The sequence below is a fragment of the Mauremys reevesii genome, linkage group 5 (assembly GCF_016161935.1).
Source record: "Mauremys reevesii isolate NIE-2019 linkage group 5, ASM1616193v1, whole genome shotgun sequence".
NCBI classification, from domain to species: Eukaryota; Metazoa; Chordata; order Testudines; family Geoemydidae; genus Mauremys; species Mauremys reevesii.
The window spans coordinates 32,580,049-32,595,402 of NC_052627.1; the positions used below are offsets into that span (position 1 = coordinate 32,580,049).

Genomic DNA, 15,354 nt, shown 5'->3' on the forward strand with positions numbered 1-15,354 from the left:
GTTTAGGTTGGACATTAGGAAGAAGTTCCTAACTGTCAGGATGGTTAAACACTGGAATAAATTGCCTAAGGAGGTTGTGGAATCTCCATCTCTGGAGATATTTAAGAGTAGGTTAGATAAATGTCTATCAGGGATGGTCTAGACAGTATTTGGTCCTGCCATGAGGGCAAGGGGACTGGACCCGATGACCTCTCGAGGTCCCTTCCAGTCCTAGAATCTATGAATCTCTCTTCGGCAGAGACTGGAGTTCCCTTATTTACACTGTGATATCCTCAGCAAGCCAGACTACCTAAAAGGCCACCAGCTCCACTTAACTCTCTCTGCGAAGGCTATGCCCAGTGTAATTGCCAGCGATGACAAGTTACCACACAGCTCTTTCAAAGCTAGCACCTTATTCTTAAGGTGAAAGCATTACAGAAAAAACATTAAAAACAATAAAAGAACCCGCATGCATGCTAAAGAGCTAACTAGAAGTCACCCCCAAATCCAGCCTCAGGCAGTGGTGTCAGCCTTCAAAACCACAACTGGGTTTCACCATAGTTACAAGTCTATAACTGTCTCAGATTCAGAACCAGAACAAAGTCTGGCCATTTTAGCTGTTTCTTTATACAGCTCAGGCTATGTACACACCTCACCTTATGTCGATATAAATTATGTCACTCAGGGGTGTGAATAAGCCACCCCTCTGAGCAATGTAAGTTACACTGACCTAAGCACCAGTGTGGACAGCGCTGTGTCAGCAGGAGAGGTCTCTCCTGTTGGCATAGAGCTACTGCACTAGCAGCGCTACAGTGGCACAGCTGCAAGCTCTGTAGAGTAGCCATAGCCTCGGCCTTTTGTCACCAGTCTCTGGGCACAGATAATTAGCAGACAGAAGCCCTCTGCTCAGGGCATAACTTCAAAAATCAGGTTTTTTGCATAACTAGAAATGGGGAATTTACATTAGCTTTCCTCTAGGTATTTCCCAAGAAATATACTTAACACTTAAACTTTACATTTAGTACAATGGACTCCAAAGATACTTAAACTGAATTCACTAAGATTTTTCAAGAAAATTGTAGGAAGTTGCCATATTTGTTACAACTTTATCCCAGTTCTTCTAACTAAAATACAGTTTGGACCAGTCTTTCTATCTTCAACTTTTGCTTACCTTTATAAAAATTATATTTAATAGTCAGAGTTGAACTTTTGTTACCTGGGGCAACTTAGAATACAGGCCTGTGCACGACATCCCAACCACACTTTAAGACAGTAGCTAAGATGCTGTTTATTAGATTTATTACAGCAATGTAAGAAGCATTCTTACTCTGTCAAATGTTTTATTTACCTGTCCTTGTTTCCTCAGTACTACTCAAGGACACTAATACTTGTGTCCTGCTATAGCCTTGAATTAGAAAGTTTGTTTATTTTAATTAAGGCTTACTGAGTGAGGCTTCAGTTGCTAGGGCTGGGATTTCCAGTATTAACTCCCGCTTCAACATTGATGCTTTTTTGTTTAATCTGAGCAGAAATACTGAATACTGTAAACAAATATGGTTTAGACTCTTTTAAAAATCTAAAAAAAAGTGTCAATGTTAAACACAACATTTTAACAATAAGGTGTTGAATTCTTCTGTAAAGTAAAGCAAATACATATAGTGTTTTGAAAGTGAAACTTTGTAATATTTGACTAACTGCTAATGAAAACTTCATATCCAAATGTGAAACACTTAGCTAAACTGCATTAAGAAGAAAAGGAGAACCCAAATATTATTATAACTTATTTGCATTGCAGTAGCACTGAGGAACTCCAATCCTGGCAAGGACCCTGTTATGTGAGGCAGTGTACAAACACAGAACAAAAAGACAGTCATTTGCCAATTTATCTGTACTGCTATCTGTGTTGTTGCCATTTTACACATAGGGAATCTGAACTGCAGAGAGATGAAGTGATTTGCTCAATGTCACCTAGCAAGTCACTGCAGAGGCAGCATTAGAATGGAAGTGTTCTAACTCCCTGAAACGTGCACTAACAGTGAGACTGCTTATTCACTTTTCACACTATTGTAGAGTGGGAGCTGCGTGCAGCTTTGCAAATTAGAGGAGTGCAAGTAGCAGTTCTAGAGTGACCCCAATTTTATTTTATTTTCTTGGGGTTTTTTTGTTTTTTGGTTTTTTTTATGTCAGTCTGGGAGGGAGGGAGGTACAAAATCTCCTCCCTCTAAGGCAGAGGTGGGCAAACTATGGCCTGGGAGCCACATCCGGCCCTTCAGCACCCCTAACTCCTCATCCACAACCCCACCCCAGAGCCTGCACCCCCAGCCAGAGCCCTCACACCCTTCTGCACCCCAGCACCCAATTTCATGAGCATTCATGGCCGGCCATACAATTTCCATACCCAGATGTGGCCCTCGGGCCAAAAAGTTTGTCCCCCTTCTTCCCCCAGCTCTAATGCCTGGCCCTCCCTTCCGCCTACAGATGTTTAAGGAAAAAACACAAGTCACTAGTTATGGGAACCTTAAAGAATCAAAAGCAAAAATATTACAAAGGAAAATGTTGTGCGTGACTTGCAGGTGACGTTGAAGTCCTGTCAAAGAGAGAGCATTTAGGAAGAATCCGCATTCTGTTTTCAAGAATAGCCTTCTAAACTATAATGAATAAATTAATTTTGTCTCCATTTTTAAAAGATACAAAACCATTCAGGCTGTCTCTTGATTTAAAGACTAGCTTAAAGTAAGTCAGGCCTTGACTTTTCTTGGCATGAAAAGTTTATTTTTTTGTAATCCATCCAAAATTGTCCTTTATAGTTTTAAAATATGGAGATTAGTCAGTTCCCTTGTCACGTGCAGTTGAAAGAGAGATGCTTTGTTCTGACCCAATCTATTTTTCAAGAATCAAATGGCTTCTGAAATATCCTGAATATAAATAACGTGCTCCAGAATTTCTGAAACATTTCCTCCTTTGTTTTTTAAATAGCCTAGTTAAAAAAGAAATAGATTTTTTTCAGAAATTGTTCTTACAGCTATATCAACAACCTCTTCTGATTTCATTTCCTTGTTATATAAAGAAAAAAGGTACTACCTTTCCCCACCCATCCACAAATAGAGTTTCCATGGTTACCTAGGTACCTGCTCCTCAGGGAGATGAGCAAAAGCAGCTTAGCAATTAAATAGCCTGATTTGTCATCTGAAAGAAGAAATCATTAGGAAAATGTGATTTGACCACAGACATACTTCCAGTCTTGTGTACGTCACTAATTTGTCACTTACACAATGTGATTCTTTTCAGCAGAAGCCCACACAAAACTAAATCCTCATCACCAGCTTACATATTTGTTTCAAAGCAGAACTGCATAGCCACTCCTTTCTGTTCCATCTCTCCATGATGTTGGCGTTATCTTATGTTTCTAATGTCTGCCTGTGATAGGGAGCGAAGAATGGTTACTAAAAGTTCCACAAAATAGTGTACTACTTGCATCCTGGGTTTTTTTGACTCCTTTAACTGAAAGAATTAGTCCTGGGGGAATTCCGTGCCAAAAAAAATTAAATTCCCCACACAATATTTTATTTTAAAATTCTGCATATTTTATTTGTCAAAATAGCACAGTATAATCACACCAGTTTCTGTTATTTTGGTAATTTATTTTAAAATACCTGTCAGCAACTATGTCTGTAGCACTACAGACAACAACAAAAATGCAGGAAATATTTTTTGACAAATATATTCCTTACTAGGCATATTAATACATAACTATGAGTAATAATTCATTGAAACTACAATACAGAAACATATTTCCCACCTCCCTCAGAAGCAGGGGAGTCAAGGATAACAGAGGAGCTGAGCGAGAGGGAAGTAATTGCTGGAAGGGAGCCTGGGTGTAAACTTGGAGGGTTATTGAGTGTGAGTAGGAGAAGTATGGAACAGATTTTGGGTGGGGGGAAGGATTGTTAGGGAGCCTCTACCATGCTGACCCCTAACTTCTCTCATTCAGTCAGGCACATCTGCTCCTACCCCCATATGTACCTATACCCCCCATCCCTATGTGTCCCTGCACCCCCTGTCCCCAGGTGTCCTTGCACCCCCACTCTGCCACTTCCCTCTCCCCATGTGTCCCTGCAGCCCCCTGTCCACTTGTCCCTGCACCCCCACTCCCACTCAGCCCCTACCCCAGACTGTCCCCCAGACTAGCCCTTCTGAACCCCAGTCTGTGACACACACACCCCAGCAGCCCCACGTGCCCCATGCTGTCCATCCACCCCATATTCTGTGCCTCCTGACCTGGCCCCATGGGCAGGGTGCTGTGAGAAAGGCAGCCTCTTTCTCTTCCCTATCTGCAGCTGGGGCTGCTGGGAGTGGCTGCTCTCTGTTCTGGTGCCACAGCAGCCCTTGGTGGTCAAAAGGAGTAATTGCAACTCCTTTCTGGCAGAATGTATTTTCTGTGGACGGGGGGGAGGAATTCTGAATGGCACATGGATTCTGCACGGGCACAGTGGCACAGAATTCCCCCAGGAGTATAAGAATGGTTGTCATTGAGACTCTATTTGTCGTTGAACAATACAGTTCAACATCTTACAACAATATTGTTCCCTAGGCACTCAGATACTATAGTAATAGTACTAGTAATAGTAATAGAACATTTTTCATAGCTTTATACATGATAAGGGAACAAACCAAATGACTTTTTCCTTTACAGGTGACTTGTAGATGTGTTTATAATAATAATCTAAATTTCTTAGCTTTTCTTTAGAGTCTACTTCAAAGCAACAAAAAGTTTGTAAGATGGTTGTTAGGAAGAACTCATAAGTAGAAAAGGGATTTTTTTCATTTTGCCAAGAATAGAAAGTGTATCTATAGCGTAAGCATATTTCTAATTTTTTATATTAAGCCTTGCAAAGATTACAATGACTAGATAACCTTAAAGTGCTTTCGTCAGTAACGTGTTCTCAACTGTTTGTTCTGCAGGCAAATGACAGTTACTTCTGGAAATCAGTTAGTAGAGTGTCAGGAGTGCCATAATCTCTATCACCAGGATTGTCATAAACCTCAGGTGACAGACAAAGAAGTCAATGATCCTCGCCTCGTGTGGTATTGTGCCCGCTGTACTAGGCAGATGAAGAGAATGGTAAGAGTCAGCTTTTTGTCTAACATGAGTAGTATTTGGAGACAGTAATTCATTTGGGCTGTGTGATAACTGAAGGGCAGGGGGAGCTCCCTTATGGCCACCCAGCCAGCCAGTTAGCTGTAAAATCCCTCTTGGTGTCTGTTTTCTGCTTGCTTTACCTGTAAAGGGTTAAAATCCCCACTCTGTCACTCCACGTGCAGGAAGTGGGGGCCCACAAGGATTTTAAAAATTAATACTTGCCACTCCAGGCTTGTATTACACTCCCAGGATTACAGCTTCTCTCTGGCCTTGGCTTGGTAAATGCTGCCACCACCCAAATGCAAAAAAACTCCCTTTGAACCCAGGAAGGAGCACTTGGGAATTCCTCCCTGTGGGGTACCCTTAAGCCCTTTCTCACACATACCTGTCTCTGGGGAAGAGCTGAGAAAGAAAACAAAGGAAATTAGCTGTGGCTACCAGCTAATCAAACAACATGCACAAACCTCTTAGGACACTAAAAATCCAATCCGGTTCTTAAAAAAAGTAAATTTTATTAGAAACAGAAAGAAAGAAAATACATCTGGAACTTAGGCTTTTGCTAGATTTTAAAAGAGAAATTCCAAAAATCAAGCACCCAAAATAGCTTTCTTGGGGGTTCAGTTTAAAGGTTACAAGCAAACAAAAGCATCTGGGATTAGCACAGAAGAGATCCACAAGCCAAAATAAGAAATAAACCTGATAGCGTCTAACTAATTTCTTTAGTAAGCAGGCTGTTGACTTCTGAGTTTCATAAGGAGTCAAAATCTGTTGGTAAAAAGTGTCTTTTGGTATTAGAAACAATTTTTATAAAAGCTGAAAATAACATAAAAGTAAGTTACCACTGGAGTAAGAAAACATCTTTATTTGCACTAAACATAAATCATTAGCTCATTCATCTGGAATTCTGAGAGCTTTTAAAACTGCGACGTTATACAGAAGAAATTTTGTTAAATTTTGAAGCTACTTTGTGATAACCCAGCAAAATGTTACCTGTTGAAATGACCTTTCTATTAGGAAAATCTCATTTAAAATGTTTTTGCTATAGTCAGTGAAAGTTATCAATTGATTTCAGTAGTCGTTTTAGTACTTTGATTATCTTCAGTCCTTTGAACTCAGGACTGCTTACTTGTGCTCAGTAAATTGCACTGAAGTACCATACTCATCCACCGATATAAATATTTCACGCTCACTGTGACGTTCCCTTCTGGTGTTATCTGGACTGGTCTGCTAGGTAGTCTGCTAGGTCACTCCAATCCTTGACTCTGGGAGCCAGCCTTACCCTGCTCTGCTGGCATGGAACTGCTTACCCAGCCTCTGGCATGGAACTGCTCCTTGGACTGTGCAACCGAATGACACTAGCCAATATCTCCGGTCCCAGACCACTACCCTAGGAACCTCTGTCTTGCAGTGTCCAGTTATGCCTGCTGAATGCTGCAAGTTTATATCAGTTCATCAATTTAACAAAGAAATTGATATGTACCAGACTTATTATCCCAAGGGGAGTTTCTGACACACTTCAAACCAAACACACTGCTGCAGATAGAATAAACAAACAGATTTATTAACTACAAAGATAAATTTAAGTGATTATAAGTCAAAGTCAAATAACAAGTCAGATTTGGTCAAATGAAATAAAAGTAAAATGCATTCTAAGCTGATCTTAACACTTTCAATGTCCCTACAAACTTAGAAGCTCCTCACCACAGGCTGATTGTGGTGATGTCTGTAGATATAAGTGGAAGAGAGAGTGCATGGCAAACGTCTCTCCCTTTTATCATGTTCTTTCTTCCCTCTTGGCTTTGCCTCCCCTTTCAGAGTTAGGTGAGTATTACCTCATCGCAGTTCCAAACTGACCAAAGGAAGGGGGGTGACTCAGTCACGAGTCTAACAGATCCTTTTGTTTCCTAGGCCAGCGTCCTTTGTTCCTGTTTGTCCCATACGTGCCCTGATGAGGTGTGAACTGCCTCTTTGTTCTTGGAGAGTTTTTGCCTGGGCTTTCTTTAAGCCATGAGGATACATTTTCAGCCTATATACATGAAATTATATATACTATATACATGAAATTATAACTTATAACCTTACTAAAACATTACTGTAACAATTACTATAACATCACTATAACAACCATGCTCAGTGCATCATGACCCTTCCGAAGACACCTAACATGACAAACTTTGCATTGGATACCACACAGTCATTTTATAAAGATGAACATGGGGGCATAGTGTGTTCCCCCAAGGTACAGCACGTCACACTCACCTCCCCATCAAACTACCATACGTCAGCTTTCCCTTTGCAGGCTACAGTTTCCTTTTGCTACCTCAGTAAAAATGCTGCCACCTTACCTGCTTTCTCTGAAAAGAGTCCTGCAATCTGCTTCCCAGAAGCTAGTTTCTAACCATAACCTTTCCCAATATTTTCCTTCCCTGTCCCTTCATCCACCAGTGCCGTTCACTCCTCCATCAGGTCGAACTACTGACTCCTCCTCCCGCCTCTGTTTACCCTCTCAAATATATGGTCCCACCCAGCGTGCCTGTCAGTTGCTGGAATCTTCCCATGGTATGGGACTCAATCTCACCTACCTGTCAGCTGGAAACCTCCCTACAAATCTAAGCTGGGTTTCCACCTGACCTGTTTTCTCAATGCTTAATTTCCAGGTCTCATCTAAGATAGTATTCTAATGGCTAATGTTGTGATCTCAGAATACTCATGTTTTTTATTGTCACTCTGATTAAATCTTTGTTGTTAGTACAGAAACATAACTAATTTGAGTTTAATTATTATTTATGCAGGCTCAAAAGACTCAGAAACCACCTCAGAAACCAGCTCCTGCAGTAGTTTCAGTAGCACCAACTGTGAAAGATCCATTGGTAAAGAAACCTGAAATTAAGCTCAAGCTGGATACCCCAACAACTTTCCTAGCATTCAAGAGGACAGAAGTCAAGGTGCTGTACATTAAACTCTCTCTCTAAGGGCTTGGCTACACTTACGGTTTGCAGCGCTGGTAGTTGCAGCGCTGGTCATCCAGCTGTGTAGGAGCAGCGCTGGTGTGTGGCCACACTCACAGCTACCAGCGCTGGTGTGTGGCCACATTTGCAGCATTTCCAGCGCTGTTGGGAGTGATGCATTATGGGCAGCTATCCCAGCGTTCAAGTGGCCGCAACGTGCTTTTCAAAAGAGCAGGGTGGAGTGGGGTCTAGTGTGACAGGGAGCGGGGGAGAGAGAGAGAGTGGATTTTTGGAGCCAACACTGTGTGTTAGCTTCCTGACTTGAAAAATCAGAACATTTTTCCGACCCCTTAGTCTTAACTCTTAATTGCAAACAGCCTGCAGGCAACACGACTCCCCGCTGTTTCCGTGCCTGCCTCTCATTTGATTGTTTACAGCCAGGTACAGATGATCACAGCAAACAGGAGCTCTGTTTGTTTTTTAGATAGCAGCGGCAACGGAGGAGCTCCACAGAGCTCGTTCACAACAGGGAGGAGGATCTCATTTGATTGTTCACAGATTGATCACAGCAAACAGGAGCTGATAAGCAGCTCTGGTAGAAACGGAGCTCCGGAGGTTCACAACAAAACAAAGAGAGGCTGCATAACAAAACAAAGGGAGTAATTTAGTTAAAAGCATTCTGGGATATCTCCTTATTCCCTGGAGGCCAATAAAAGCGCTGGTGTGTGTCCACACTTGATGAGCAGCGCTGGATCACCAGCGCTGCAATCGCTACACCCCAACCTGGCCAGGTGTACAGCCAGCGCTGCAGCCAGGGAGTTGCAGCGCTGGATGTGCCTTGCAGCTGTGGACGGTTACTAATTGCAGCGCTGGAAAGCCTCCACCAGCGCTGCAACTTGCAAGTGTAGCCAAGCCCTCAGTGCTTTTATTTTATTGCATATATGAAATGTTCTTGCTTAAATTTTGTACAGCTGTTTTTCCCTTGTCAGAACCCCACCTTGCTCTTTAACATAATCAAAACCCCAATACAGGCCCTTATCTGTATTCGGTAGTGCTGTAACATAGTGAATTTTCAGTTTTCTGACTTTTTGATTTTATAAGGAGGGGAAAAAAGTAGATTGTTCTGGTTTGTTTTTTTTAAATGGCATTTCTATAAAAGTGAGAATTCTTCACACTCATAGAAAGGATAGCAATTCACATCCTTTCTTAAGTAACATGCATACATTTGCAATTGCAAGACTTCTCTTATGATACTGGAGAAGCCCTGTTGCTTCTGTAAGATCTAATTTGTGAGATTCCTTCCTCTTCTATACCTTGTCCCATGTTTCTCCTTCTCTGGGTTATTTTTCTGTGTTAAAGATTGTCATGAGGTGATAAAAGGAGATAAACCAGAAGCCTCAGCAACAGCATAATAAATATCTTGAGTAGCCTAACAAACTATGACCCCAGTCCAGCAAAGCACTTAAGTGCGTGTGAAACTGTAAGGCTGTGTCAGTCAAGCTGTCTAGAGTGGCCCATGAGTGTGGGTGCCAACTTCAGGGCAGACTGTCAAGAAGCAGGGCACAAACCCTCAAATGGGTTGTATGTTCTATAGTTAGATTTCACCAGCCAAATAACAAGTGAGAGCTCCACAGACTCTGTAACAGCCTTACTACGGAGTCACAGACTGTTCCCTTGGGCAGTCTGATCTACCTTGCCACCCTGGCAAGCCTGCCTTTGTGACAGATGATCTTTTACATCAAAAGTCAAAACAATATTCAGGTTACTCCCAGTCCCAAAGGACCAGACACTTACCCCAGGTCAGTTGCACCTCAGATCTCCTACCAAAAACGGTGCTGACAGTCAGTCCTGTAATAAACTAAGGCTTTATTAACTAAGAAAAAGAAACAAGAGTTATTTACAAGGTTAAAGTAGGTAAACATACACATACGAATGTTCCAAAACATAATAGTAGCTGTTATAATATGCAAGCTCTATATATCCTTTAGGGCTAATCCAAACCAATCAGCTTGGGGAGCTTGCTCTTGCTTAAAAATTTTGCCCTCTCTGAATTGCAAGCAACATAGTGATCACAATTTCTCTTTAACGGGGATTTTTATTCCCTTCCCCCAGCGTTCAGGCTGCAGTGGGATGAGGGGCTTGTATGGGTACCCACTTCATGGATGTTGGGGGAAGCAATCAAATAAGTCTTTTGTTCATTGATGCTCCACAATAGTTTGATTGGTGTCTATAGACCTTCTTTTTTGGGGGGAGGAGATGACACCTCTTGTAGTATTTCACACCTGGTAATGCTTGTCTGTTGACTGTGGGGTTTACAGTGTTAGCAAGCATTTTTATAGTTCTAGAGCAAATACTTAAATATCACCTTATAACATAGGATACAGATGTTATCATTAAGATTAATACATGCAGCATCCTACAAGCATTTCATGAAGTCTAAACACATTCTTGTAACTCTGATATCTATTTTAACAATGCTAACGCACAGGCAAGCCAGACTGGTTTCCAGCTAGGCATTTGTCAGCATTCAGTGAGCCCCAGTGGCCTTGGAATGAGCTGGCACCTGGTCTGCCAGTGTCACAGTGTCTACCTTATGGGGGGCTATGCCAGCATAGCTAGTGTAGTTGCAGCATTCAATGACAGAAGAAGTTTTTCTGCTGGTGTATGAATACTATCTCTCCAAGTGATGTTGGTGATGTTGACAAAAGCATTCTTCTGTCAGAATAGCTGCGTCAACATGGGGGATTTTATGGCATAACTCTTTCTGTAGGGGGTTGTTTTTTTCTGGCTAACAGAGTTGTGCTGATGTAAGTATTAGGTGTAGACCAAGCCTAAGCATGCTGAAATCAGAAGAACTATTCACGTGCATAAAGTTATTCATATGTTTAACTGCTTTCCATGTATGGGAGCCCATATGGATAATATGATGCCTATGATGCAAACAAGTATTCATGTGAATAACTTTATACATCTGAAAAGTTACTCGCATAAATAATTGCAGGATCAATGCCTAATTTCAGTCATAATTCTCAGCATTTAGAAACTGTATGGATGTGCTGGTGGGGAGGAGAAGGAATATGGTTTGAGCAGAAGATTGGAGGGGAGAACCCTTAAGCCTTAACTCAGACTCACTGAATAACTTTGGGTGAATTATTTAATATCCATGTATCAGTTTTCCTCAAATGTAAACAAAGGCTAACTATTCACGAGGTGTTATGAAGATTAATTACTGGTTTAACGCTATTTTAAGATGAAGTGCTGAGTATTATTTATTGTAGCGCATTAACAGAAACACTAAATGGAAACAAATCTAGTAACTTTTGTGGACAGTTTAAGTGTGTATGTGGTGAGGGCATGGAAGGTACAGGCGGACAGGAATCAGGAGGGCTGGGGGGAAACACTGTTTTTATAAAATGTTCAAGAAACTCTGGTATCTGCATTATTTTCATTGCCTGAGGTCTGATTATGTGATAGACCATCTGTTATTTTCTTAAAAAGCAGCTCCAGGTAACAGAATCACACACAATCTAGTGGACTGCCTTTCTCATTTATACTTCACAAGTGTTGATCTTTTTAATTACTTCAGATAGACTGTCTTTTTATGTAGTTTAGTGAAGGATCATTGTGCCATATGGTGTCCTGTTCTCTGGTTAGAAAAAAGGAAAGAAATGGTAATACTAACTTCATTTTCAGTGAAGACAAAGGCTCTGCACCTGTCTCCTTTCCTTTCTCTGTGTTGCTTTTGGGTGAGATGATCCAGGATGAAATATAAGAATATTGTCTAATGGATATTTTTGTGTAAAGAATCTGAAACTGAAGTCTGATCAGAACCATTCCTGCTATGTGTTCAAACATTACTAATATAGGATTGATTGATTTTAGACCACAGCAGCAGTTTCGGGGAACTCAACCGGTACCAGCATTTCCTCTTCAGCAACCAGTGGCCTTACTGGATGGGCGGCTTTTGCAGCCAAAACCTCCTCCACCGGTCCATCAACCACCAAACTGGGATCAACAGCACAGAGTACCAGCGGAAAACCTGCAGCCTCCTCTAATAACCAGAAACCTGTGGGTTTGTCCGGGTTAACAACATCGAAAACAGGGCTAGGGTCAAAAATAGCTTCCAGTAACAACACCACAAACCCTGTTCAACTAAAACCTCTTCCACCTCTGACCTTGGGGAAAACAGGTCTGAGTCGTTCAGTGAGCAGTGACAATGTCAGCAAAGTAGGTCTTCCTAGTCCTAGCAGCACGGCCCCAGGCAGCAGCAGCCAGGTGAATAGTGGGAATGGAAGCAGTAGCACAACAGGTAACAGCGGGAGCAGCACCAGCAAATCAAGTGCAGATTCTGGCAATCAGTCACTGTCCCTAAAGGGCCCGACTTCTCAGGAATCACAGCTCAATGCTATGAAAAGGTTACAAATGGTCAAGAAGAAGGCTGCCCAAAAGAAACTGAAGAAGTAACAGAGCTGTCTGTTAATCTTGTTTCTTCAAAACAAAAATATATGTGAAGTATAACATAATTCATTTAATAAATATCCATGCAGCTAATTTCTAGATTGGCTTTTTTTTCTATAATATGCTTAACAATGTAAATCTGTATATTTTCTCCATCTACAGCAGACTGTAAATATACTGTATGCTTCAGATCTAGCGGACTAAACATGTCCCCTTTCTCAAATTTGAAGAAACATTTGTTCCTATTTGTTTAAAGTTTGCATAGACAATGTATTGTAGCATTTGCCAGTGGTGATTTAATAACTAAGGATACGATTTAGTCACGGAGGTCATGAGTTCTGTGACTTTACTGGATTTCCGTGACTTCGACTTCAACTGTCAAGGGTGGGGGCGGAGCCGGGAGCCCCCGAACCGCAGCTGGAGCAGGGGCTGTGCCACTGCCTCAGCCCCTATGGCAGTGGGGCTGGGGCTGTCAGTTCCCTCCATGGGGCTCCAGGTGTCATTTCTTCCTTCCCTCCTCTCCCCATTATTTTTAGTGATAGTCATGGCTCCCATGCAATTTTTATTTATTTATTTATTTTTATTGCCTGCAACCTGTCCATGACTTTTACTAAAAATAACTGTGACAAAATCTTAACCTTAGTTATATTTAAGGATTCAGAATGGTTTATGATGTTACATTTGTTTATACATGTTCATAACTTTCTAACAATTCTCCTTTGAGAACAAAACTTTGTTTGGTGTCTGTGACTGACTTTGGGAAGTTTGATGAAAAACCTTTAAGGAAGTTGTATTCTGTATTTGGCACTACTGTGACCACTCCTGAAATGCTGTGTCCAGTTCTGGGGTCCGCACTTCAAGAAGGATGTTAAAAAATTGGAGCAGGTTCAGAGGAGAACCACGGGAATGGTTAAAGATTTGGAAAACATGCCTTCTAGTGAGAGACTCAAAGAGTGAATCTATTTAGCTTATCAAAGAGGAGGTTATTTACTAATTATAAGTACCTACATGGGGATGGGGAACAATAATTTTGATAATGGAGGGTTATTTAATATAGCAGACAATGGAGAAATAAAATGGAAGGTCTGGAAGTTGAAGCTAGATAAATTCAGACTACAGATAAGGCAAAAAAAATTAAGTGAGAATAATTCTAACTATTGGAACAATTTACCCAGGGTTGTTGTGGATTCTCTGTTATGAGGTTTACATTAGGATTGAATGTTTTTCTAAAAGATGTGCTGTAATTAAATCACAGGTATTGGACTCAAACAGGAATTAATTCAGGGAAGTCCTGTGGCCTGTGCTATGCGAGAGGTCAGACTGAATTATCCATAATGGTCCCTTCTGGTCTTAAAACATAACATGCTCCTTTTTTTAAGCTCAAAACACTCAAACTTCAGTATTTGTAAGTATTATATGTAGGGAAACACATTTTTATATATACGCTTCATGAATTATACTTGATGCATTATCATGTTTAATCAGCATGTTAATATAAGTATTATACATCTGTTAACCTGTTACTTTCCTGAGGCTAAAGCATTTCTCTCACAGTGAGTTTTCAATGGAGAAGTTGTGCAGAATTAATGAAATTCCAAATGAGAAAATTCCATAGGGAAAACTATTATCTGAAATGGATTCCATGAAGAAACTATTTAAACATATATACTTCGATTGAAAGTGGCCATTTGAAAGAGCGCATTTCATTTTCAGCTATCAAGGAAGCTTATTAGCAGCCTTGTTTTCTTTCTTTCCATAACTCACCATGGCACAGAGGGGAGCAAGAGCATTAGAAAAGAGACATATAGGCTCCCTCACCTGAAAAAAATGGAGGAGCAGATACAAAATGAATGTTTCAAAGTATGAATGTTCCTTTGAGTTCAGTGATGCTACAGAAAACCTTAAAAGATTCTGGTTTTAAGAGGAATGAAAAAATAGAAGTGACGGTGTGGTAGAGACAACTGTCTGCAGGTTTAGATCTTGAATTAAACACTTATAACACTTTACTTTCTCCAGCTGCTGCAAACGTGTAAGCCATTGATTCAATTTCTTGTGTTTTGGTGATGTGAGGAAGGGAAAGCTGAAGAAAAGAAGACATGCCAAGTGTTAGCTTTCTTATGTGTATTTCTAAAGCACCTAAAATCATGAGATTATTTTAAGTATTCCACGCTTTATCTACCAGCCACAAAACTCACAAGTTTTGCTTGTTGCAAGGGAATAACATGTCAGCATAGCCAAGGAAATGCGGCCCCAATCCCCTTAACTGTTCACCTTCCATCATAACAAGCATGATGATGATTTAAAATGTGTGATATGTTGAATTCAGCTTTTTCCTAGAAAAGACAAGGGCTAAGAGACCTTCTGATTCTCAAGTAGTAGTTTTATTTACTGAACTAAAGAAAAATCACTGTCAGGTGCTAGTAGAACTTACATTCTTTTTCAGCTGTACTATTTCCTGAAAGAATAAAGATTTTCTTTTCTCTCCTTTTTATTGTCTGTAAGCTGCCAAAATAGTTTGAGTAACAGCACAGATAATAAGAAATGTGTATGGCCTCTGAATCATCCCTATTTCCACCCTCATTCTAGCACAGAAGGTTTTTTAATGACAACATAGGGCAGAGGGTGGAGACATTAAACCAGTTTTTTTGTGCAGACAAGGAATTTTTCTTTCTTGTAAATGGTATTCTGTGGAAATGGCACATATACTATGAAATGAAATGTAAAAAATAGATTTATTTATTAGCAAGTTTACTCCTAAGTAAAGCATTTACTTCATTGGTAAAATTTATTCTGGCAGGAAAGCATCAAAATCCTAATTTGCAAGTGGTC

General features: G+C 40.7%; 1 protein-coding gene across 1 annotated transcript in view; it reads left to right on the plus strand.

Moving 5' to 3' along the window:
* Positions 1-14,554, plus strand: part of INTS12 (integrator complex subunit 12) — a 33,460-nt gene extending 18,906 nt beyond the window's left edge. Inside the window, exons 5-7 of the mRNA XM_039540198.1 lie at positions 4,942-5,101; positions 7,912-8,064; positions 11,950-14,554. Of these exons, the coding sequence (XP_039396132.1) occupies positions 4,942-5,101; positions 7,912-8,064; positions 11,950-12,531 (895 nt within the window). The 3' untranslated portion in view covers positions 12,532-14,554. The remainder of the gene's footprint in view (positions 1-4,941; positions 5,102-7,911; positions 8,065-11,949) is intronic.
* The last annotated feature ends 800 nt before the right edge of the window (positions 14,555-15,354 follow it).